The sequence below is a fragment of the Gekko japonicus genome, unplaced genomic scaffold (assembly GCF_001447785.1).
Source record: "Gekko japonicus isolate JY-2015 unplaced genomic scaffold, Gekko_japonicus_V1.1 scaffold1329, whole genome shotgun sequence".
NCBI classification, from domain to species: Eukaryota; Metazoa; Chordata; class Lepidosauria; order Squamata; family Gekkonidae; genus Gekko; species Gekko japonicus.
The window spans coordinates 424,921-448,011 of NW_015173711.1; the positions used below are offsets into that span (position 1 = coordinate 424,921).

Genomic DNA, 23,091 nt, shown 5'->3' on the forward strand with positions numbered 1-23,091 from the left:
GGGGGTTGCAAGCATAGGGGGGATGCTTGCCTTGGTTCCACTGTCTGATGGGGGGGTCTGCCCAGGTGAACTTTCCCTGTGAGTTTGCTGTCTTATTTCTGAGCTGTTCCATAGACTCCTGTAACTGCAGCTGTCTTTTCTGGAAAGAGCATTGGAGAGACTTTTTGGGGGAGTCTGTAACTGGGACGCCAGAAATGTAATCCACCCCCAACTTGAAGAGATTGTAAAAGAGCAGGTGGCAGGGTGAGGTTCCCTGTGCATTTGGTGTGTGTAACTTGCAGGGGGTCCATTCTATATACTTTTGAACCTGTGTCTGACATGTCCCCCCAAAAAACACTTCCCTGACTTGACCTTAGTCCTGTTGGGTTCACAGTGCCACAGTGGCACTAGTTCTGCTGGGCACATTGCACTGGTTCTGCTGGGCTTGCAAAAATGCCTCCAACCTTCAGTTTCTACTGCAGAGATTCTCTGGGACTTCGATTCTGTTCTGCATGGCTTCTGTTGTCCTTGCTTTTTTGCTGTTTTTCCCTCCATAGGAGCACCTTCTTTGGGGGGCTGTAACTTGGACCCCATAAATCCAATCCTCATCAAACTTGGAGGGCAAGTAGAGGAGAGTCATCTGGAGATCTCTTGCATGTTTGGCATCTTTAATTTGCACAGGATCCATTCTATACAATCCTGACCCTCATGAACCTGTGCTTGTCATTTCCCCAGAAAATGCTTTCCTGGGGACACCTTCTTTGGGGGAGCCATAACTCGAACCCCATAAATTCAATCCTCACCAACCTTGGCATGTAGGTAGAGGAGGGTTAGCCGGATATCCCTTGTGAGTTTGGTGTCTCTATCATGCTGAGGGGTGTTCTACCATGTCACAAACCTCACAAATGAAACTGGTTTATTTGTGATGTTTCATGGTTCATGAAGCTGGCATACCATGAACCATACCACATTTTCCCAGTTCATGCCCATCACTACTCAACACCAGTTCTCTAGGTGAAATCCATCTGGTTGTCCTCATGAATTACCCCTGCATTGACCCATGTGGATCTATAAGAACCAGATCATCACTGAGACAGTACCCTAAGACCACAATTGTACCTTTAAAGATTGACTACCTCTTTCAATAGTCTTTCAGTAGTCATGTATGGCTGCGAGAGTTGGACTATAAGGAAGGCCGAGCGCCGAAGAATAGATTCTTTTGAACTATGGTGCTGGAGAAGACTCTTGAGAGTCCCTTGGACTGCAAGAAGATCCAATCAGTCAATCCTAAAAGAAATCAACCCTGACTGTTCCCTGGAAGGCCAGATAATGAAACTGAAGCTCAAATACTTTGGCCACCAAATGAGAAGGGAGCACTCGCTGGAGAAGACCCTGATGCTGGGAAAGACTGAAGGTCAAAGAAGACGGGGACGGCAAGGATGAGATGGTTAGACAGTGTCATAGATGCAACGAACATGAAGTTAAGCAAACTTCAGAGGACGGCGGAAGACCGGAAGGCCTGGTGTGATCTGGTCCATGGGGTCGCGAAGAGTCGGACTCGACTGTGCGACTGAACAACAACAATAAACTGGATTATTCTCTCTCACACACACATGCACATTCTACTAACACAGTACTAACCATGATGTCTTGCAAACTTCTTTCATCCCCCTCCCCAATATGGAGATTACCCCCTCCTAACAAACAGTTCTCATATGAACAGCAGTTGACTTCACTATTGGAGGCAAAACAACATGGTTACATTCCTAGGGCCCTCCTAATACGACAAGCAATAAACACTTTTACAGCTATGTTAAGATGCATGCTAGATTGATGAGAGCAACATAAATTCTCCAATGATTTATTCCTCTAGATGAAAAAAACAAAGTGGCAATGTGGCATTTCCTTGTAAGCCTCATAGAAATAAATGGGGCATGTGTGGGAGCAACTCATATAATTGTTCCTTTGGAAAGCAAAAGGGAGCTGCTGTTTAGAATATGGAAATCCAGCTGAAGCACAATCCTTCTGCATTCTACCTTCTCAAGCCTTATAATTATATCTGCCTCACATCCCCAGAAGTGTGAATAAGCTGAAGGGAAGCCTCTCATCTGGAAAGCAACCCTTGCCTGTGTTCTCTAAGTGTTTTCCCATCCCTCTCCTCTACCCCACCTCCACACACTTCCCTTCCTAAAATGGAATGTATTTCAGTGAACCCAATCCTGGTTTTTCACAAGTTCTGTTTTTTTGACTTACAGCTATCAAACTAACAGCATATATAGTATCCAAATTGGATGTTGCCTCTTTTTGACAAGTTTGCATCAAAGATCTTCATAGTGGGCATTAGCCCAGTGAGTGTGTGTCTGCTTGTCACACTCAGCAAGATTCTGGGTGGCTTGAAGAATAGAAAAATACAAGCAGGGGACCCACAAGGACTTGCAGGAGGCATTTCTTTTTCCCCTGGACCCTTCTCCCCCACTATTTCCTCTTTCTCTTCCTTGGTAGCCCCCATAGCCTCTCTGCATCCGTCTCTTGTACCTGAGAATTATACCTGAAAATATTTATGACAAGATTAGACACCAAGCCTTTCTGCCCCAACACCCCCAGAATTTTCACTATAACTATCAAATGATTTCCCTCTAATTTGCATCTGAAGAAGTGAGTTCTGACACATGAAAAATCATGCTGTTAGTCTTTAAGGTGCCACTGGCCCTTCTGTCTTACTTTGCTACAGTAGACTAACAGAGGTAGGTGGCCATCACCTTCCTCTGCAGAGCCTTCCTTGGTGGTCCCCCCACCCAAGTACCAACCCTGATGAGATTGGGTTGCACCACACCATTCCACATCCATGTATTCTCATGTACAATAGACTATAAGACATAATGAAAACCGCAGGGTACTTTCTTTTGCATTAAGCAACAGTTCCACAGGTTCTAGCTTTATGTAGAGAAACAGTCACAGAGAGAAATAACCTGATGCTCTCTATAGCAGTCTTTAGATGGGGTCCCACAAGCAAACTCATGGAGCAATTTGGAAATCCCATCCCTCAATTCCCCCCCCCCCCCTCATTCTCTAAACTTCGGGACTTGGAAGGCTAATCCCCACCTTTCTTTAATTGCTCTCTATATTCTGTCCTTTCTTCTTCTTTGTGTGTGTGTGTGTCCGTGTGAGTGTGTGTGCACCTGGAGTCATGGTGACCTCTGGTGACTGACCCCTACTGGGGACCTGGAGGATATTCAGAGAGGTGGCTGAATAAAGCCTGCCCCCGCCTCTGGTATTTCAAGGAGGTCTCCCATCCAAGTACTTGCCAGGGTCGACCCTGCTTTAGCTTTCGAGATCTGATGAGATTGGGCTTGCCTAGGCCATCTAGGTCAGGGTATATTCTGTCCCTTCTGAGCATACTCAGCCTTCATCAGGGTGGCTTTTCAAGTTTTTTTCTGTCTTAGTTAATTTATAAAGTTCTGTCTTTCAGCACAGGCAGAAAAGCAGCATGGTATAGCCAGATCTGGTCAGATCTCAGAAGATAAGCAGGGTCAGTCCTTGTATGGGAGGCCACCAATGAGGACTCGGCAGAGGAAGGCAATGGCAAACCACCTCTGCTTCTTACTTAAGGTCACCATAAATTGGCTGAGACTTTCTTGATGGCACTTTATGCACACACATTTTTCGGCACAAGTAAAGGCCTTGACCATAGGCGTCAACTACGGGGGGGGGGGGTCACGGGGGGCGGGCCATCCCCAAAATTTTCGGGGGGGGGGGGGTTGCTCCCCCCCCCCAGGCAACCAGAGCCAGCTTGCTCTGTGTTCCTCCTTCTTCCCTCTGGGATCACAGCTTCCTCTCCAGCGGGGCTACTGTGGCTGCACGCTGAGAGGGGGTATGGTTCATCTGGGGGGATATGGTTTCACCCACCAGGCTGACGAGCAAAGAAGTTTTGTTGGCAAGGGGATGGAAGTCGTGGCTTCCGAGCCCGGGCACCTCTCTCTGGTGGGTGCAGCAGCAGGAGAGCCCTCCCAGTGCTGCTGCGGCTGCCAGCCAGGCCCCCCTTCCTCCCTCCCTGACCACCAGGCACTCCTGTGCAGCAGCAGCCCCTTTGCTGGGGCACAGCAGTCCAATCAGGGGAGGGGGGAGCCCTGTGACATGCTGGGCTGCTGCCGCTCACCCAGTGACCCTTCTTGGGGCCGCAGCTTCAGGGGCTGGGTGTGTGTGCAAATCCCGATGGGCTGCTCTGCCACAGCAGGAAGACACTTGGGAGCAGAGCAGCTGGCCCAGCAACAGGGACGCGGTGGTCAAGCCGAAAACGGGAGGTGCTTCCAGGGCACAGCTGCCTCCTGTCTCATGGGGAGGGGGGTTTGGCTTGGCCACAGGAGCCCCCTTACTGAAAATGGGGAGCTGCTGCTGCTGCACCTCAACTTGGGGCGGAGGACTCTTCCCAGACTTTTGCAGGCACCTTTGCCTTCCTCCCAACCCCTGAGCTGGAAGGAAGGAGGACCCAGCTGGTGGTTGCCCTGAGGCTCTTTGGTGATGCTGCCCTTTGTCAGAGAGGAAGGGCTGAAGCAGTCTGAGCTGAGGCCGGGCTGGAGGGGAATCTCGTCCAGTCCAGGTGTTTACTCAGGATGGAGTGGAAAAGCTAAAGAGAGCATGCCAGAGAAAGAGAGGGTGAGAGTAAGTGCCAGCAATGTTTTCTTCCAGTTGTTTTCCCCTGCAGTCTTCTTGGGGGGGGGGGGGTGGCTAAAGAGAGAAAGAGAGCATGCCAGAGAGAGAGAGAGAACTTGCGTGTTGGCGGTATAATTGTGGTGGGGGGGGGAAGAAACCTAACAGTACAGCTTGCATTCCTTATTAGTGAAAGGGAGCAAGAGTCCAGCAGCACCTTAAAGACTAACAAAGGTCCCAGTCACACAGAGAATTTGCCGTGCAAGAGGCACGACTGCCGGGCAGATTAAAAGGGCGCGATCATATGGCAACATCTGGCAAGAGTTGCGCGCCCTTCTCCAACCCATAGCATCCAGTCGAAGATGCGGAGTTTATAAGTAGCTGGGAAAATGTAGTATTATCCGGAAGATGTGGGGTGCGGGCAGGTGGCTAATCGCGGAAGCGCTGGTATGCTTCTTTTTTTTTGTAAGCCTCCGTGGTATGCGCACAAACGCGCATATGCAAAAACGCGGTACTGCTTTGTTGCCACGCTTCGCCATTAGCGTGTGATCGGCGGCTGACAGCCTGACGGGGAACGTCAGATCGTTATACCGCACTTCATTTTGCTCCGGAGCAAAAGGCCTCACTCCCCCCCCCCCGGATTATCTCGCTCGTGTGACCAGGGCCAAAGTTTCTCCCAGGGTAGGGGCTTTCATGAGTCACTGCTTACTTCTTCAGATAAATACAGCTAGAATGGGAGTTCATCTGTCCTTATTTCTTGGAGAGTGAAGTGATTTCAGATGCCAAATGACAATAGCAGGCTTTGTTACTGAGAGAAACAACCTAGGTCTCAGTTCAGTCCAGGAGTTTGCATTGTGTTGAGCTTCATTATCTGTTGCAATTCAGCAGTCTCTCTTTCTAAACTAAATTCCTTTGTAAGAGAACTGCTACTCTTAGGTCATCAACTGAATGTCCTGGAAGGTTAAAATGTTCCACCACTGGTTTTTGATAGCAGTAGAAAAAGTAAGAGTCCAGTAGCAGCTGTAAAGACTAACAAAATTGTGGTAGGGTATGTGCTTTTATGAGTCACTGCTCACTTTTTCAGACTTTCCATTTATTCTTTGCATCCTCTGGGACTGAATCCTCTTGTACGAAACCAAGACCTAGGTTTCCTGTCTCATTACCACTGCTGAGATCTCTACTCCTACTACCCCTCTGCATACCAGCCCCAATCTGATCAAGCTGGCTATTGCCATTCAGCATCTGAAATCTTTATAAACTTTATATCTCCGATACCTTGTGTTACTGAATCCTCTTGTACCAAATCAAGACCTAGGTTTCCTGTCTCATTACCAGTACTCCTACTACCCCTCTGCATATCACACCCAATCCGATCAAGTTGGCTATTGCCATTCAGCATCTGAATGGAACTTGTACTCACTTGTAGGATGAGTTTGAAGTGAGAAGACGATTGCTCTGTACATTGCTCAGAAATTGAGTGCACAGCAACTGTTTGGTATTCTGGCTCAGAGACTCCAGCCCTGCACTTACCAAACGAGGGAATCTGAGATGCCATAATTTAGTAAATTTCAGTACAAAGTCACGTTTATGAATAAGGCAGAAACAAGACTCCTATAAATGAATGTCTAGGAAAACTTTTAAAATGTTCCCCTACAGACTTTTCTGTGTTGCCTTCCTTACTGTCAAATTGGTGACTATTTGTTTGTCTTATGCACATGATATGTATATTTGCAGATCTTAAAGTGTCTATTCTAAAACTGAATTTTTAAAAAGGACACAGCAGGAGACTGCTGAGATGCCACTATAACCACTGGCCAACTCTCACCTTTTCCTGGGTTTAGCCTAGCCCAGGGGCATGACTAAGGGGGTTCCCAGGCCCCCCTAAATTTCTGGGGAGCCCCTTCCTAAATCCCACATGGCTCTGCCTCTGTAGGTAGTGACAATGCCCTGTGATGTCACTGGCTCCTCCCTATGATGTCACTGGGCCTTGGTTCTTTTAAGGACCTAGCATAGCAATGCCTCTGGCCCAGCCCCCCCCCCGAAACTGGAAAGTGGACGCCCTTGGCCTTGACCTTGTCAGTGGGTGGCCAGGGCTGGCCACTCTCATTATCAACAGAGGGACGAGCAAGTTTGCTAGTAAGAGATAGTGATGCTCTTATCGGAATGGCAGAAAAATTGTAGGTATGAGCCTGAAGGAGATTCCTATCCACATGATTATCCCTAATGTCTCCAAGGTAGGAGGACGCTGTATATCCCTACTATCTAGAGCAGTATTTTAGGCAAACTTTCAGTGCCTTATGTTAAAAGTGTGCATGTGACAGAGGGAGCAGTTTTTAAAGGCAGTTTTCAAAAATTATCCTACACTGTTATACAGGAGAATATGTATATGAATGAAATGTATATGAATGAAATGACCCACATTAAATGCAGTACACATGTACAAAAAAGAGAAAGGTTTTTACAGATTTGAAAATGGTGATGCAAACATCTCATGGGTAGCAGAGCTTGCAACCTATTAGGACAACTGTAAAGTAACATCAGGAAGCTCCATTCAGTCCTATGACACCTTGAAAATTAAGGCACTTATCATGGTAGGAAATTCTATGAGCCAGATCCCCCTTTGTCAGATGTATGCAGTGTTGCATTTAGTTAGCAGATTTATGCCCAGGATTTCACATAGCAGGGAGTGGGGAGTAAACTTTAGACAAAACTATTCTTGATAGGCTTTGTGTACTGGAAATTTTTGCAAAAATCACCCCATTTTTAATTAAGGGTCTTCAGGTATGTCAGTTTTGAAGAAAACTCTCTTTGGGAAATAGCTGGAATGGATTTTATAGTCACTATTTGCATGTTAACTAGAGTGATCCATTTGGCATCTTCCATTCTGAGTTTTTGGCAACCCATCAGAATTTTAAAGCTACCAGCCATAAAAGTGCTTGGTTTCATGCACCAAAGTTGACCTGTCCTTTTCACAGTGCAGCCTCATTTTGATTACACCTGCTTGTGCAGACAAGGCAGCATGGGTCCTAGCAGAGGCTGTGCCCAGGGACCATCTGGCTTGACCAAAAGGGAAGAAGCAGGTAGACTGAATGAATGTACCTGTGAAAAAAGCCCAATATCGAATCACCCTAAAGCATCTTGAGCATGCTTATTAGAAATACGTGCAGTTTAAACCAATGCAAGTTACTGTGGAATGAACTGGATAACGGAACAGAACTGCAATCATACTGATTCTGCACAGGGCAAGAAAGTAAGACTCCAGCTCTCAACCATCCTACAGCACTGCAGAAATATCTTCTTTAAAAACCTATTCTGTTCCCACCCCACTTTTTAAATCCACACCGATGCATTCAATATTGGGGGGGGGGGTTACATTCTTTGCATGCTTGGGATCAGCAAAGGTGTGCGCAGTGTCTAAGGGAAGAGGTGCCACAAGCTCACTAGGTTGCCTCAGGCAACCCCTCCTCCTGTCTGCAATATGGGGCCTATTCTATAAGGTTGTTGTATGGATTACAGCAAGAAAAATCTGTGAGAAGTGCTTTGACCACTGACAGTTACAGAAATATAGGAATTTTTAAGTTGTTGTTATTAGGGATATGTGCGGTACCGAGAGAGCCAGCCAGATTCTCAGTTCGCCTTCATTGGTTACTACACCGTCTAATAAAATCCTGGCTACCTAGTTCTCTTGATAATTCTGCTAGAGAAAAGCAAAGCAAGTTCAGGAACCCACTTGAAGAGATATGGCTGTGTGTGTAGTCGCAGACACGGCCGCCAAGGCGTCTTCCTTTCCAGGAGCGATTAACCGTCCGGCAGTTCAAGAGCGCCGAGGCTGCCTCCGACCGTGTCCATTGTGACGCAACGGCCGCCTTACTTCCCTCCAGGGCTCCAGCACAGCAGCCCCGCGGCTTCCCTCCCTTACGTATATACCGAGCCAGGCTCTTGCCAACTTTCAAACAATGCGTGCGCGGCGGACTCCGCCCCAGCTGGGCGGGGAGAAGGGCTGGGCGCCGAAACCTCGGCCAACCCCCTGGAGGCGGCTCCGGCCGCGGGGAGCTCAGGGCGCAGCTGCCTGCTTCAGTGCAGGGGAACTCCGAGCGAAGGCGAGAGCGGGCGTCCCCCTCCCCCCCCCGGTCCCTGCGCCTGTCAATGGCCCTTCAGAGAGCTGTGCAGCTCCGGGCTCCGAGAGCGTCGTGCGCCGAAACCTTTTGCACGGCGGCGTGAGCGACCGAGAGAGTGATGGGCAATACGGTGCACAAGACCCTGCCAGGTAAGGGGAGAGGCAGCGACCGGTCCTCGCGGGGAACTGGACCGGCAGCCACCTGAAGAGACCCCGGCGCCTCCGGGGGCGGGGGGAAGGATGCCTCCCTGCTCGTCTTCTCCGCCTGCGCTCTACCCTCGTGTTCTCCGAGCAAGGGCTGGAGGGGGCGCTCTTCCCTCCTTCCCGTGCCATTCTCTGTGGAGGTAGGTGCCTGGTCTCGTTGGGAGCAGTCGTCCTTTGTGCGTCCCAGCGAGAGGCTCTTACATTCATTTGCAATGGCAGCTTTTTGCAGCCCCCCCCCCCCCCCATTTCGTAGCCGAACGTGCTGTTTTCTGTCCCTCGGTATTTGTGCTTGCTGTCTTCTGTCGGGGATGACAGGATACCTCTGTCAACCGTAGCTCGTCCTTAGGCTGTGCTTATGGCAAGCTGTCAAATCCAAATTGCATGGCTGAATATGGAAACTTGGTTACTTGAGGGAGGAGAACCTGTATCCCTGCATTTGTCTATTCTCCCCCCCCCTTGTGACTTGTTGAAAGGAGGAAAAAACCCTACACCTTCCATTGAAAGGGTTTTTCAAATCGTTACTCAATGGAAGATCTTTATTTGAGACAGAATGATCTCTGGTAGCGCTGGTATTCTAGTCTTTTCTGACTCTCGAATGGACCCCACATTCTCCCCATGTGTACTTCAGTGTTGTGTGCGGAGGTAGTGGCTATATGGATGTTAAGTGCTGGTCTTTTGTGGTTTTGTCCTGGAACCAGGGCAAATCCTTGTGCAGCCCAACCCACATGATGCTTATTCAAAAGTTAAGGGGGGGGAGTGGCCACAGTTCAGCGGGCAGAACACCTGCTTTGTATTCATAAGGTCCCAGATTCAGTCCCGAGTATCTCCAGTTGAAAAGGTTCTGAGAAGGCAGAACCTTTGCTTGCAACCATGAAGAGCTGCTGCTAGTCACAATAAACAGTGCTGGACTTAGATGGACTGGTAGCCTATTTCAGAATGAAGCCATTTCCTCTGTTCATAGAGAAGAGCTTCAGATATATTGGTTTAGCGATGTCTTAGATTTTTTTTTTTTAAAAAAACCCCTCTGTATTCTGTGACTATATCCCACATGATACAGTCTGCTGTCTAACGGATTGCTAAATATTGTGTTTATTTGAAAGATTCTCATCTTAAGGAAGTGTACTTGGAAGAGATCAATAGAATTTCCTTCCAAATCAATCAGCTTAGAATTGGGTTGTGCTTGGGATGAGGTCACAGGAACTGTGAGGTTGGGGCAGATACAGGGAGAGAAAGCTGTTGCTTTGTAATGGGCATGCTTGGTGGATTAGGCATGTGTTGAAGAGGACAGATGCTGAAATGGGTGGCCTTTGTTTGTTGGCCAAGCTGAAGGCAGAGCTGGACAATGTAGAACAGGCAGATTTTCTTGGGGAGAATTGTTTTGTTCCTCCTGTTGAACTGCTTCTTTTAAAACTTCAGGGCCTTCTAGGATCCAATCCTTTCCCTCACCCCAGAATTTAAATAAAGACCTTTAGCAGCAGCTGGGGTATATCATGATCCCCTGCAAACACAGCAAAAGAATAAAAAAATCAAGTTTCCAGATGAAGAGACACTGATGCAATTGAATAGAGAGAGCTGTTGGCCTTCCTTGTGAAATGTGTGTGTATGTGTGCGTTGAGCTTTATTTTTCCTTCCAGTGACAAACAAACAAAATAATTAGAAAGCACATCTGAAATGTGTTTGGTGCAGTCAATGGTTTTATTTAAAATAAAAACTGTATTGCCCTAATATAATGGAAAGCAAATATTCCCGTCCGGTTTTCTAATTGAGACTCCCCTTCACCCCCTGCCAGTGTTCAGCAAGAGCAGTTGGTTGATGAAGAATTAACAGTAGTATTGAATTACTGCTTTGAGTCCTTGTGAGAGTCTGTCTTCAGCTGTCTTCTTTGCTTTTCCTTGGAGAAGTCTTACATGTTGCTTGTAGGATACTGGATAACTTAGTAAAGCCACATGTGTGCTTCCAAATTGTGGCTGTCCCACCATTATGAAACTCTTCCTGCACAGAGACAAAACCCAAAACCCAAGCCTGAACTTTTTCAGTAACACTGCAAAATGTACTTACCTTTTGATAGCTGCAGTTTGGGAACAAGAGTTTTCAAGCATGCTGTATTTCGCTTGGTTTTTTAGCTGATTGATAAACACACAATCTCTTACACACATACTCTCCAAAAGCCATAGAGATGTGTTTTCATTAAAAGTGTGAATAAATTATTAATCTATTGTATTTCATCCATATAGAAGCAATGCAGCTGAGATTACATTGTAGGCTTGTGAAGCTAGTAGGCTTGGGGTGCATGAAAAGTTGGGTCAAGGTCTAAGCTTTCAGCTTGACAACTTTAGTCACATCCACTCCACCATCTTATTTGCAACAGAACACCTATGTGTAAAATCAGGATTGATTTGTTTTCACATTCCTCTACAAATCAAGAGATGACTCAAAAACCCCTTCTAGAAATAGACTTGACAGCATCTTCAAGCCCACCATCTGAAAGAGTTATACACAATCCAGTCCTATGCAGACTGAGTTAAGTGTGTCTAAGGCTATCGAAGCTGTAGAAGCTACAGACTATATGAGATTAGGCTGAAAATGGTCCTGTTGTATAGTGGAATGATCACTAAATCACAGAAATGTGGGAGACGGAGGTTGGAGGAGGAGGAGGAAAGCTTTACATCATCTGACATGGAAAGAACTAGAAGAATGCATAAGAGTAAAGAGGCTAAAAAGGCTTTTTCTGTCATTTTGTTAGGCTTACCCACACCTTTACAGCAAGTTTTTGAGTGGAACAAGCGACACAAACATTAATATTAATAGCTGGGAGTTCAACATCCTTGAGTCATGAATGACCTATGCTGTTATCTAGCATAGAGCCTTCTCGTGCATCCACTCTTTGGAACAGACATTTGTCTCTGGAATTGCATGGAGCTACTTTTGCAGTGATCAAAAGCCATTGCTTGTACATGTGGGCATTGTTTGGATTCCATTCTGAACTTGATTGCCCAACTGCAGCATTTATGCCAAAGAACAAACAATTGTCTTACTTGCAGATATTGCCCTCTCTGCTTATTTGATTTACACTTTTGTCATACAGTATGTTAACAGCGAACAGGAAATAAGACCAGAACTGTTCTTATTTAGGTGCAAGCAGTTCCTTATGGTGAAAATTCATTTCCCCATTTTGTTATGGGGGAATAGTCGTATATAGTTTATTAAATTAATAATTCTGTCCTGTTTCCCTTAAATCAAATTTTTGTACCATTAAATTCCTATTCCACTCCAACTGTGATGTACTTGAATAGGTGTTTACAGATATAATAACTTCCAGATTAAATGCTCTTATTTTGCTATAGGTAATTAAAATTTTTAATGCAGAAACAAGATAGATTAGCATTCAGATGGCACATTCTTTAAAGGAGAGAACTTACCTAGAAATACATATACATGAAATCTACAAATACATGAAATATAATAGCAGTATTTGTGTCTCACATTTTCCAGATATGCGGGATTCTGTACATTTTTTAAACACGGGTGATCCTCCTGATGAAATGGCCATTCTGGACCATGGCATGTCTTGACATTTGTCTACTACTGTTGCTGGAAAACTGGAGACTCTGCACATATTTTGATTGCTGGGTGAATTCCCATTCGAAAATAGCAAGGGTGTTTAAAATTATTCTGTGACTGATTTGTTATCTTTGGGGGTCTTTCTCCCCCTTCTGTAGAAACCTGAGGAACTTCGTCTTTACACCACAACAGAAGCTGCTCTTTCTTATTTAAACAAAATAGTTTCTCCTTCTGTATCATAGGAACAGTAATAATTTTTAGACAACACAGGACAACCCAGACTAATGTTATCCAAGCATTAAACAAAATTTTATTATCTGTGTAAAAGGTCACCACTGACTTCATTTTTGTTCATTTTCTTGACTTTTGGCATTAGAGCTGAGTTTTGAAGCTTGACAATTCCATGCAAAAAAAATCCAGACTGGCCATTCTCATTTATATTATGGGAGGAAGAAACCCAAATCATAAACATTTCTGATATAGTGTCAATTTTAGTGGGCAATACTGAGAAAAACAAAAAATTATGTAATCCTTTTCCTCTCCTACACTCCTATTTTTTGTTTACCTTTAGATATTTGGGCAATTGAGTTTAATACTAACTGTTCTGCTCCTAAAGTTCAGCGAATGTTTTAAGGGAGAGTCTTGGTCTCAGCTTCTGCTTGTCCTGCATGTTGACAGTTAACACGCAGAAGATGAAGGCAGTTGTCATATTAACAGCAGTGGCACAGTACTGGAATGAGTAATGCATCAGGGCTAATGAAATACTATTTCTGTACTGGGGGTGGTAGTGAAGAAGATGTTTGAATGGAAAGACCGAACAGATAAAGCTCCTTTAAAACACTGGAGTGGTAAAAATTGCTCTTATTTAGATGACAACGTGCAAATCTATGAAGCTGTCATCTCTTAGTGGTGTTGCGGGCACACTTGTTAAAATGTGTACTAACTAAATGCAACACTGGGACTATACTTGGATAAATTGCTCAAGGACCATTGCTCTATTTTGTCTCCTCCTTTCACCCTGAAGGGACTGCCAGTGTTCCTGAGCAAGCTGTGTGTGTGATTTAGTTTTATGCAAGATGGTATGCCAGTTTTGTAAACTGTAGAACATGTCTAAGAGATTAAAACCGTTCTCCCAAGGGTCCCATTCCATTCCAATAGAAAACACGTGGGGCTATGATGTTCTTATTTTGGAGAGCCAGGGAAAACAGAGTGGGAACACCCTATCTATACCCAGACTTAAAGTAGTTTAAGATTGGTTTGTTGGGGGAGGGAATGTCTAGAGACCGTCCTAAAAAATCTACAATACTCAAGATTCTTTGGAGACACAGTTGTCAACAGTCTGTCAGCTAGCTGCCATTGAATGCTGTGTAACCTGGCAGCCTTGTGGCTGCGTTTCCTCTTCCATCCCCCTCTCGTTAGTTCTTTTACTTTCTTTGCCACTGAGATCCGCTTGCTGCTTCTGATAATGCCCAAGGTCGACAGCTGGAGGTGGGAAGGAGTTTTGGCATTGCTTAGCTTATTATGTATTCTTGGCCTGAGAACTGGACTTGTGTTTATAATATGGACCGTTGTGTTCCCAAGGGATGGGGTGCTCGTTTTACCTGCTTTCCCGCACGCGGGAAGTGGATCCATTGGTCAAGACCTGGTTCATGTTTGTTTATTATGTTGCCCCTCAATGCCTGTAGTTATTCCTAACAATTCTTGTGTTCCTGGTTGCTCCATCGCTTTGTAATAAAATTCTACTTTGATTCAAACGTGGATTTATTCGAATGCTTGGGGATCGGACACAGTCTTGGACAGGGCTTTTTTTTTTTAGAAAAAGCCCAGAAGGAATTACTTAGCATAATAGGCCAACCCCCATGCCTTCCCTTGGCTTGCCCGGGCGCCCTGTGGCTGCGGGAAATCCGGGCAAGCCAGCCCTTGGTCAGGCCAGGGAAGGCACAGAGATGCATTTAAATGCCTCCCTGATCCTTCCAGGGCTTCCCCTGGCCCACCTGCCTCGGAGTCGCCGGGGTGTATGTGTCGTTTTCCAGGCCTTCCCTCTGTAGCCACACATGCAGATGTTTTGGCTGTAGTGGGTGTGGCCAACTATGAAGCCAGTCGGAACTCTGTTCCTGTGAGTTCCTGCCCAAAAATAGCCCTTGTCTTTGAAATAGCCCTGGCCCTTGAATAGAGGCTAAATGTGTGGGAATAAGCAGCTGAAACTTTTCTCAGCATGGAGGGAAAGCATCACCTAATAAATAACATCCCATTAAACCTCTATTAAAGAGACTGGACATTTTCTCTCTCCAGGCAGTTGGGAACCCTGTTGGGAGGAAGTCATTGCCATTAAATTGGTATAGATATGTAATATGTTCAGACCCAGCTGTGCCTAGGGCTGCCAAGCCACGGCGGGGGATCCATGCATCGTCACAGGATCCCTGCCGTGGGGGGACAGCGATACGCAATGCACTAGCATCGCCAGGATGTGACGCTACGCATCGCTCTGGCAATGGGGCTGTTTGGAGTCCCGTTGCCAGAGCGACGCGTAGCATCACATCCTGGCGACGCCAGTGCATCGCGTATCGCTGTCCTCCCGTGGCAGGGATCCTGTGACGACGCACGGATCCCGCGCCGCAGCTTGGCAGCCCTAGCTGCGCCACTGTGCACTGGCTTCCAGTGCCATTTCAGGAGGACAAACTGTCAATTTCCTAACTCCTGCAACCAATAAACTAGGTTTTCAACATTACAGTGAAGGAGTAAGACTTGTTCTGACATGAAAACCTGGCTGAGAGGCAAAGCTGATGTGCTTGGGCTGTGTGTAAAAAGCCACTGAAGTGTCACAATACTACTCATTTATGGTGAGAACGTAATTTTCCCATATCTAATTCAGCTTACTTTTAATTCACAGGCTTATCAGGGGTCTTTTTGTAGAAAAAGAGCTGCTGGAGCTCATTAGCATAACTCATTAGCATATGCCACACCCCCTGACATCACCGGAAGTGTGTTGTGAGGCCACACCCCCTGACATCACTGGAACCTCTTGATGACTGGTTTTTGTTTCTTGTCCTTGGCCCTTTCGGTCTGTTGGTTATGGTCCAGCTCCCCCTCTTCCTGTCACATGACTCTGATATCACATCCCAGGATGCTCCCTTGTGAGTGACTGGCATTAAAGCTATGAGTGAGCAATTTGGCTACTGCATAAATTAGTTTGCTCAGGAGGCATCTTTCCTGAATTAAGACAAAAATGTATGAGCTGGAGGCTAAAAAACTGTTAGCTACCTTGCACTTAGAGGAAACACTGGACAAAACCCAGGTGCCCTCAGGAGGTCCACCAGCAGGGCCAAAACTCCGGGAGCCCTCCCACTCTTGCCCCCCAAGCACCAAGAATGCAGAGCATCACTGCGCCAGAGAAGCCATGTTGGATCAGGCCAGTGGCCCATCCAGTCCAACACTCTGTGTCACACATCAGCCAAAAATACCAGGTGCCCTCAGGAGGTTCGGCAGTGGGGCCAGAACACAGAAGCCCTCCCACCGTCCCCCCCAAGCACCAAGAATACAGAGCATCACTTGCCCCACACTGAGAGTTCCTATCTATACCTTGCGGCTAAGAGCCACTGGTGGACTAGCAGCAGCACAGAAGGCCTGCCCCTAGCACTGCATCAGCCTACTATTGTAAGGTAAGCACAAATGGGAAACCATATACAAAAGATAAATACACTGTGTCACACATCAGCCAAAAATACCAGGTGCACTCAGGAGGTCTGGCAGTGGGGCCAGAACACCAGAAGCCCTCCCACTGCCCCCCCCAAGCACCAAGAATACCCCAAGCACCAAGAATACAGAGCATCCCTTGCCCCAGACATAAGAGAAGCCAATGCTGGATCAGGCCAATGGTCCCTCCAGTCCAGTGGGGTGGGGGGTGGGGGCCAAAAATACCAGGGGCCATCAGGAGGTCCAGCAGTGGGGCAAGCATCGAAGGACCAGCAGTGGGGCTGGGAGGAAGCATTGACGGGGCTGGGGGAGGTGGGGCCCTCCTCGCAGCCGCTCCACGTGGCCGGGAGGAAGTTTCGACGGTGGAGGTGGGGGCCTCCTCCCGGCTGGGAGGAAACAGTGACGGGGCTGAGGGAGGTGGGGCCCTCCTCCCAGCCACTCCATGTGACCGGGAGGAAGCTTTGACGGGGGTGGGGGAGGTGGGGGCCTCCTCCCGGCCACATGGAGCGGCTGGGAGGAAGCATCAATGGGGTGGGGGGTGGGGGCCGAAGTGGCTAGAGCGAAGGAGGGGGGCTAGCCTGAGGATGAGGGAGGGGGAGAGAGATTTTCCCGGCGGAGCGCAGCTTCGTGCTTCACCAGGAAAGGGGGGATGGGGCCTCCAGGCCTATCCGAGGCTGCTCCAGCAGCCTCGGCTATGCAGAGGGGGTGGGGAAGCCTACTTACCCTCCTGCTTCGTCCTCGTTTTTCAACAGAATGAGTCTCGAAGCAGAGGGCGGGGTGAAGAAGGGGGTGGGGCTTCACCATGTGACTGCCCCCCCAGCGTCTCTTCCGGAGCGATGTGCCAGGGTGCTTCGGCAGGATGAGAGGCCTGGGCTTACTTGCTCTTCATTCACAAGTGGAACTTTTCTGGTTACGCTTTGTGGCTCCTTTCTGACATTTGTCTCACCTGTCTTCTTTTTGAGCCTCACTCTGTGTATGTTTAATTATCACCTCCTTCATCTGTGTCATTTAAACATGCTACTGATAATGCACCCTGGCCTGGATAGCCCAGGATCAAAAACTGGCTGATTAATGGGAAACAGAGAGTGAGTATAAATGGGCAATTTTCTCAGTGGAGGGTGGTAAGCAGTGGGGTACCGCAGGGATCAGTACTCGGTCCAGTGCTTTTTAACTTGTTTATTAATGATTTGGAGTTGGGAGTAAGCAGTGAAGTGGTAAAATTTGCAGATGACACAAAGTTGTTCAGGGTAGTGACAACCAGGGAGGATTGTGAGGCACTCCAAAGGAGCAAAAAATCCTAACTATAAATACACGTTGATGGGGTCTGAACTTGCAGAGACTGACCAAGAGAGAGATCTTGGAGTCGTAGTAGGTAACTCAATGAAAATGTCGAGGCAGTGTGTGACTGCAATAAAAAAGGCCAATGCTATGCTGAGGATTTTTAGGAAGGGAATTGAAAACAAATCAGCCAGTATCATAATGCCCCTGTATAAATCGATGGTACGTCCTCATTTGGAAAAGTGCAGAAAAGGGCAACTAGAATGATAAAAGGGTTGGAACACTTTCCCTAAAGCACTTGGGGCTCTTTAGCTTGGAGAAACGACGGCTGAGGGGTGACATGATTGAGGTTTATAAAATTATGCATGGGATAGAGCAGGTCGAGAAAGAAGTACTTTTCTCCCTTTCTCACAATACAAGAACTCGTGGGCACTCCATGAAATTGCTGAGTGGTCAGGTTAGAACAGATAAAAGGATGTACTTCTTCACCTAAAGAGTGATTAACACATGGAAATAACTGCCACAGGAGGTGGCGGCGGCTACAAGCATGGACTTGTAGACAAGAGGGAACTGGATAAACATATGGAGCAAAGGTCCATCAGTGGCTATTAGCCACAAGGTGATGTGCTGTATTCTTGGTGCTTGGGGGGGGGGGGCAACAGTAGGAGGGCTTGTTGTATCCTGGCCTCACTGATGGACCTCCTGATGGCACCTGGTATTTTTGGCCATTGTGTGGACTAGATGGGCCATTGGCCTGATCCAACATTGGCTTCTTTTATGTTTTTATGATCTCATCAGATCTCAGAAGCTAAGCAGGGTCAGCCCTGACTAGTATTTGGATGGGAGACCTCCAATAAATATCAGGATCATGATGCAGAGGTAGGCAATGACAAACCACCTCACAATATCTCTTGCCTTTAAAACCTTACAGGGTTACCATAACAAAGTTTGAGTCCAGTGGCACCTTTAAGACCAACAATGTTTTATTCAGCGTATGAGCTTTCATGTGCACGCACACTTCCTCGGATACAGTGAAATGGAACTTACCAGTCCATACATATAGGCAGAGGTTGAGCAGTAAATCAGCATACAACATAATAAAGATATTTATCAGAATCAGGAATATCAAGCTTGGTTTATATGGTTACCATTTAACATAATGAAGATGTTTTAACAGATGGAAAAACTAAATGGAGATAACAAGTTAAGTCCACATGGTCATCATTTGTTTGGATTCAATTCTGTGGGGAAATACAGAGAGGAAAATAAATATGTCAGATTTGGAGACTGATGTGTAAACATACCCTTCTTAATTGTAGAATACTAAGATCAAATAACTGATACCCTGTTGTTAGGCTACATTCATCTCCTCGCAAGCATGGAGGTACCAAACAGGAGGTGGGGTGAATGGTTGTGCAGTGTTATGTCTCCTCTGTCAGAGAAATACATTCCAGTTTTCATTGGTCACCATAAGTCAGCTGTGACTTGATGGCAAAAACAAACAAAAAACTGATAATGCAGTCCTAAACAGAGTTACACCCATCTAAGTCCAGCAGGATTGTACAGTGATAGTGGTTCATAGTGAGATGACAAAATACTAACCCAGTTTGGAGGAGGGTGTTGAATGTTCCTTGCCAAGTGCCATTGAAAGAGGCATACATGTATGAAGAACATAACTCAAAGAAGTGTCTTTTTAGAGTCATGCTTTTCATATTTTCATACATGTCCATATTGTATCACAGGACATCAAAATGCCCATCCGTGGAGGAGGGCGGCCTAGAAATTGAAAAAATAAATTACATAAATAAATAAAATGAGATTTCAGTACTTAAAATTTCTTCTTTTTTATTTTTGAAAGTTCTAAAAATACCTTCATTTCCCCCTGCATTTTCCTTCAAAGCCCATTAAGGCCTATACTACATTGTCCTGGGGAGCATACAAAAGCCAGTGTCTGTTCTAATTCCACTGTCAGCATTCTCTTTGGCATTGATACTTTGCCAGTTTGATGTAGTGGTTAAATGCGTGGACTCTAATCTGGGAGAACCGGGTTTGATTCCCCACTCCTCCAGTTGCAGCTGCTGGATGACCTTGGGCAAGCCATAGTTCTGTCAGAGCTGTCCTTGAAAATAGTAGTTTCTGTCAGAGCTCTCTCAGCCTCACCTACCTCACAGGGTGTCTGTTGTGGGGAGGGGAAGGGAAAGGAGTTTGTACACCACTCTGAGACTCCAAGTGAAGGGTGGGGTATAAATCCAATCTCCTTCTCCTCTTCCTCTTCCTCCTTTTCCCCAATACATATTTGTTCTGTTACAAATACATATCCTTTCTCCAGCTTCCATTTTCTTCAATCTCCTTCACCTTTGGTGGCAGTTAAGGCCTTCCTGTGTACCTAAGATCTACAAAACATACACTTATTGACAGCTCTCTCATTTTCGTACAGCCCCCAATCAGCCTCCACTGTTCCTCTTCTCTCCTTTTTAGGAAGCCACAAAGTTTGCTTTGTGTTTCCACAAGTGTTTGAAAGGCTTGCAAGTTTGTCAGAGACAAGCCGTGGGAGACTTTTTTGAAGTATCCCTAAACTGGACTATCTTGAATCAGGTAGCCTTTAATGTACAGACGAAGTGCACACTTTTGAGATAAGTTTTAAAATTGTGGGGAAGAAGGGGAGGCAGTAAAAATTTTAGACAATGAATGACAGGCATGCAGCACAATCTGAGCAGCTGGTGCAAGCACAAATTGAGAAACATACCAGTTAGCTGTCAACTGAGTCTTGGACCTAGTGCTTTGTTCTCTGTTGACATGTTCAGTGGTATAAATTCCAGCAAAAAATCTTGTAAGCTAGTGGATGAAAGTACATATTTGCTTTCCTTTGTTTGAATGAAGTAATAATCTCACTGAGGAAGGGGAGGGGGAACTCTCAGAGAAGTTGAATTCAGTTTGCAGTCTTAATGATCAATGGTTTAGGACTGAAGCATTCTCTTTGTGTATATTGAAATGAAAAGAAGCTATTTACAAATGCATGAAATGTAGCGTGTATTTTGTATTTGGTCATATGGACCAGAGTACAAAATGGACTATGGTCAACTGCAATGGCTTGACTGTGATTGGACATAAATCATTTTGTTTATAATGTTGACTATTCCATCTATATATCTAATAGCCAAGTTGCCCCCGGAGTGCGGATCGCTAAATCAGCGCTCCGGGGGCACTTGGGGGGGAGGGGGAGGTTTGTGCACACGTGGGCACAAAAATACTAAAAGTTGAAAAAATTTTGGGGGGATGTTTAAATCTCCCCGAAAGTGCAAGAGCGTCTCCTGCGAGTGCGCAGGGGACGCTCTGGAACGTCGCCGCCGGCGCCGGAGCTGGGGGGTGGGGAGAGAGAGAGTGCGAGGTGCCTCGGAGATGGTGAGGGGGGGAGAGAGCCGGAAAGAGACGGAGCCGAGGCCCGCACGGCTTCCAAGCCGCGCAGCCCTCGGGTCGGAGCCGGTGGGGGGGAGGGCAAAAGAGAGAGAGAGTGGGGGGCGGAAACAGAGAGAGAGATGGAGAGAAAGAGAGAGAGAGTGGCGAGAGGGGGGGCGAAAGAGAGAGAGAGTGGCGAGAGTGGGGTGGTGGAAAGAAAGAGAGAGACGGGGAGAGAGAGAGAGTGGCGAGAGGGGGGGCGGAAAGAGAGGGGGGAGGGAGTGCTGCCACCGCCGCCGAGACCGGCAAAGGGGGGAAGGACCGGCCTCTCCGCCGCCGCCTCGGAGCCGGGCGGGCGGGGGGTGGACTGGCCTTGCTGCCGCTGCTGCCTCCTCGGGACATCGAGCGGGGGGGATGGAGGAGACGGAGCTCTTCTCCCCCCCCCGCGAGTATCGCGGGTCCCCGTCTTGTAGTTACTAATCTCATGTTTTGAACAGATTAGCATCCAATGCATAGGCTCCCTTATATGTTTGATCTGTAAAGAACTGCAGCCATACTGTGATTATCCTTTCTTTCCCTCTGTGTGACTGACGATTCCTAGTAACTTTTTATGAAGTTTTTCCACATACTTCTTGAGAAATATATGTGAACAGAATAGCCAAGAACATTTAATTGTATCTGTAGGCCCAAGGAATCCAGATGTTACTGTTGTTTTGGAGGATTGAGACTGTATTTACATCTGCATGGTGTGAGCCATGCATGTAGCTGAAGTTCCAGTTCATTCTTCTAGCATATAACTAACTTGCAGAGTTGGCTGCTGACTCTGTAGTGCCAGAGCCTAACGTCCAAATGGATCTTTCCATTACAGTGATGGACATGGGCAAAATCTACCTGGAAGCTCTCCTGAGCAGTATTATATGAAGCTCTTCTGTGCCTCCTATTCATTGTAGTGGAGATTGGGGGGAAAAGGAGCCCCCCGGATTGTATCCCCTGAATGACATTTGCCTCCCACTCTATTAGGCTTAATGGTACCCAAAATCTGCTGCCTTGAAGAAATTGCCTTTCTTTATGTTAGAATTATCTCTGTGTTCTTCCAAAAACATAACAATTAGGACACAGGCTTGACAATTACAATATGTTTAACTTTTCTTTGATTTTACATTTTATACTTGTTTTTATACTTAACTGATTGGATGCTCTCTTGTTATTTCCTTTTTTTGGCAGTATGGAAATTATTACAGCCTATTCATTCTGTTCATATTTTTTTTTTGAAAGATCAGTTGAACATATGAAGCTGCCTTAATACTGAATCAGACCAGTATTGTCTACTGATCAGACTGGCAGTGGCTCCCCAGGGTCTCCAGCAGAGGTTTTTCACATTTGCTTTTTGATCCTTTTTAAACTGGACATGTTAGAGATTGGGCCTGGGACCTTGTCTACCACTGAGACACAGCTCCTCCCAATTTGTAGTACTGAAATCCAAAGATGTCAAATATGTAGCTAATGGTAGCTAATGGTATTGCATCTACAATTAGTTCCTCCACCAGTGGTGTAGAGTGTAGACACTTCATGCAGATCTTTTTAAAGAATTTTTTTAGAGTCTTTAAGTTTTTGACGAAGTGCTTCAAGTCTAAAAATGAGAACTTAATGTGTAAATGATGATTATGATGATTCATTGGGAGGTTACATAACACCCCTGTTCATATTACAAAAATCTTCCTGCAAATCAGTTCCACTCTTTTTCTAATCAAAGATGGAAATAAGTATTTCTGCTCCTTGAGAGCACTCATGAATTAAACTAGTTTTGTTTTCTCCTTGGTGTTTGAGTAAATGAAACCTATTGTTCAGTTGGGGAATCTCAAAGAGGACCCTCCAGTCCAAAGGTCTCCTGGACTTGATTGAAAAGTGAAGCTCGGTAACTATCATAAATCATTTGACAAGATGTATAATTGGCATATGTAATGTGAGCAAACAGGAGTGTGTCCCTTGGGTAAGGTCAGGAAGAAAGAGAAATTTTGAGGCATACTAGATTGTACTGCCACCTCCTTTGTGTCATTATGAGTATCTTTCCCACTTTCCTGTGTTGACCCTGAATGATAACACATCTTCAGGAGAACCAGATTCAAAGAGGGAGTGTTCTTGTACTTTGATAGTTGTGTAGGAGAGGGAATTGCATCATGTGGAGGTTTTTTTTTAAATTCTCCAGCAGCACCTGC

The 23,091-nt window shown here is 46.2% G+C and overlaps 1 protein-coding gene across 2 annotated transcripts in view; it reads left to right on the forward strand.

Moving 5' to 3' along the window:
- Positions 1-8,690: 8,690 nt before the first annotated feature.
- The window catches only part of NEURL1B (neuralized E3 ubiquitin protein ligase 1B), a 93,392-nt gene continuing 78,991 nt past the window's right edge, over positions 8,691-23,091 (forward strand). The window contains exon 1 of one of the 2 annotated variants that reach the window (XM_015423312.1): positions 8,691-8,893. In XM_015423312.1, coding sequence (XP_015278798.1) covers positions 8,863-8,893 — 31 coding nt within the window. In that variant the 5' untranslated portion in view covers positions 8,691-8,862. The remainder of the gene's footprint in view (positions 8,894-23,091) is intronic. The other variant, XM_015423311.1, reaches the window with a different exon arrangement.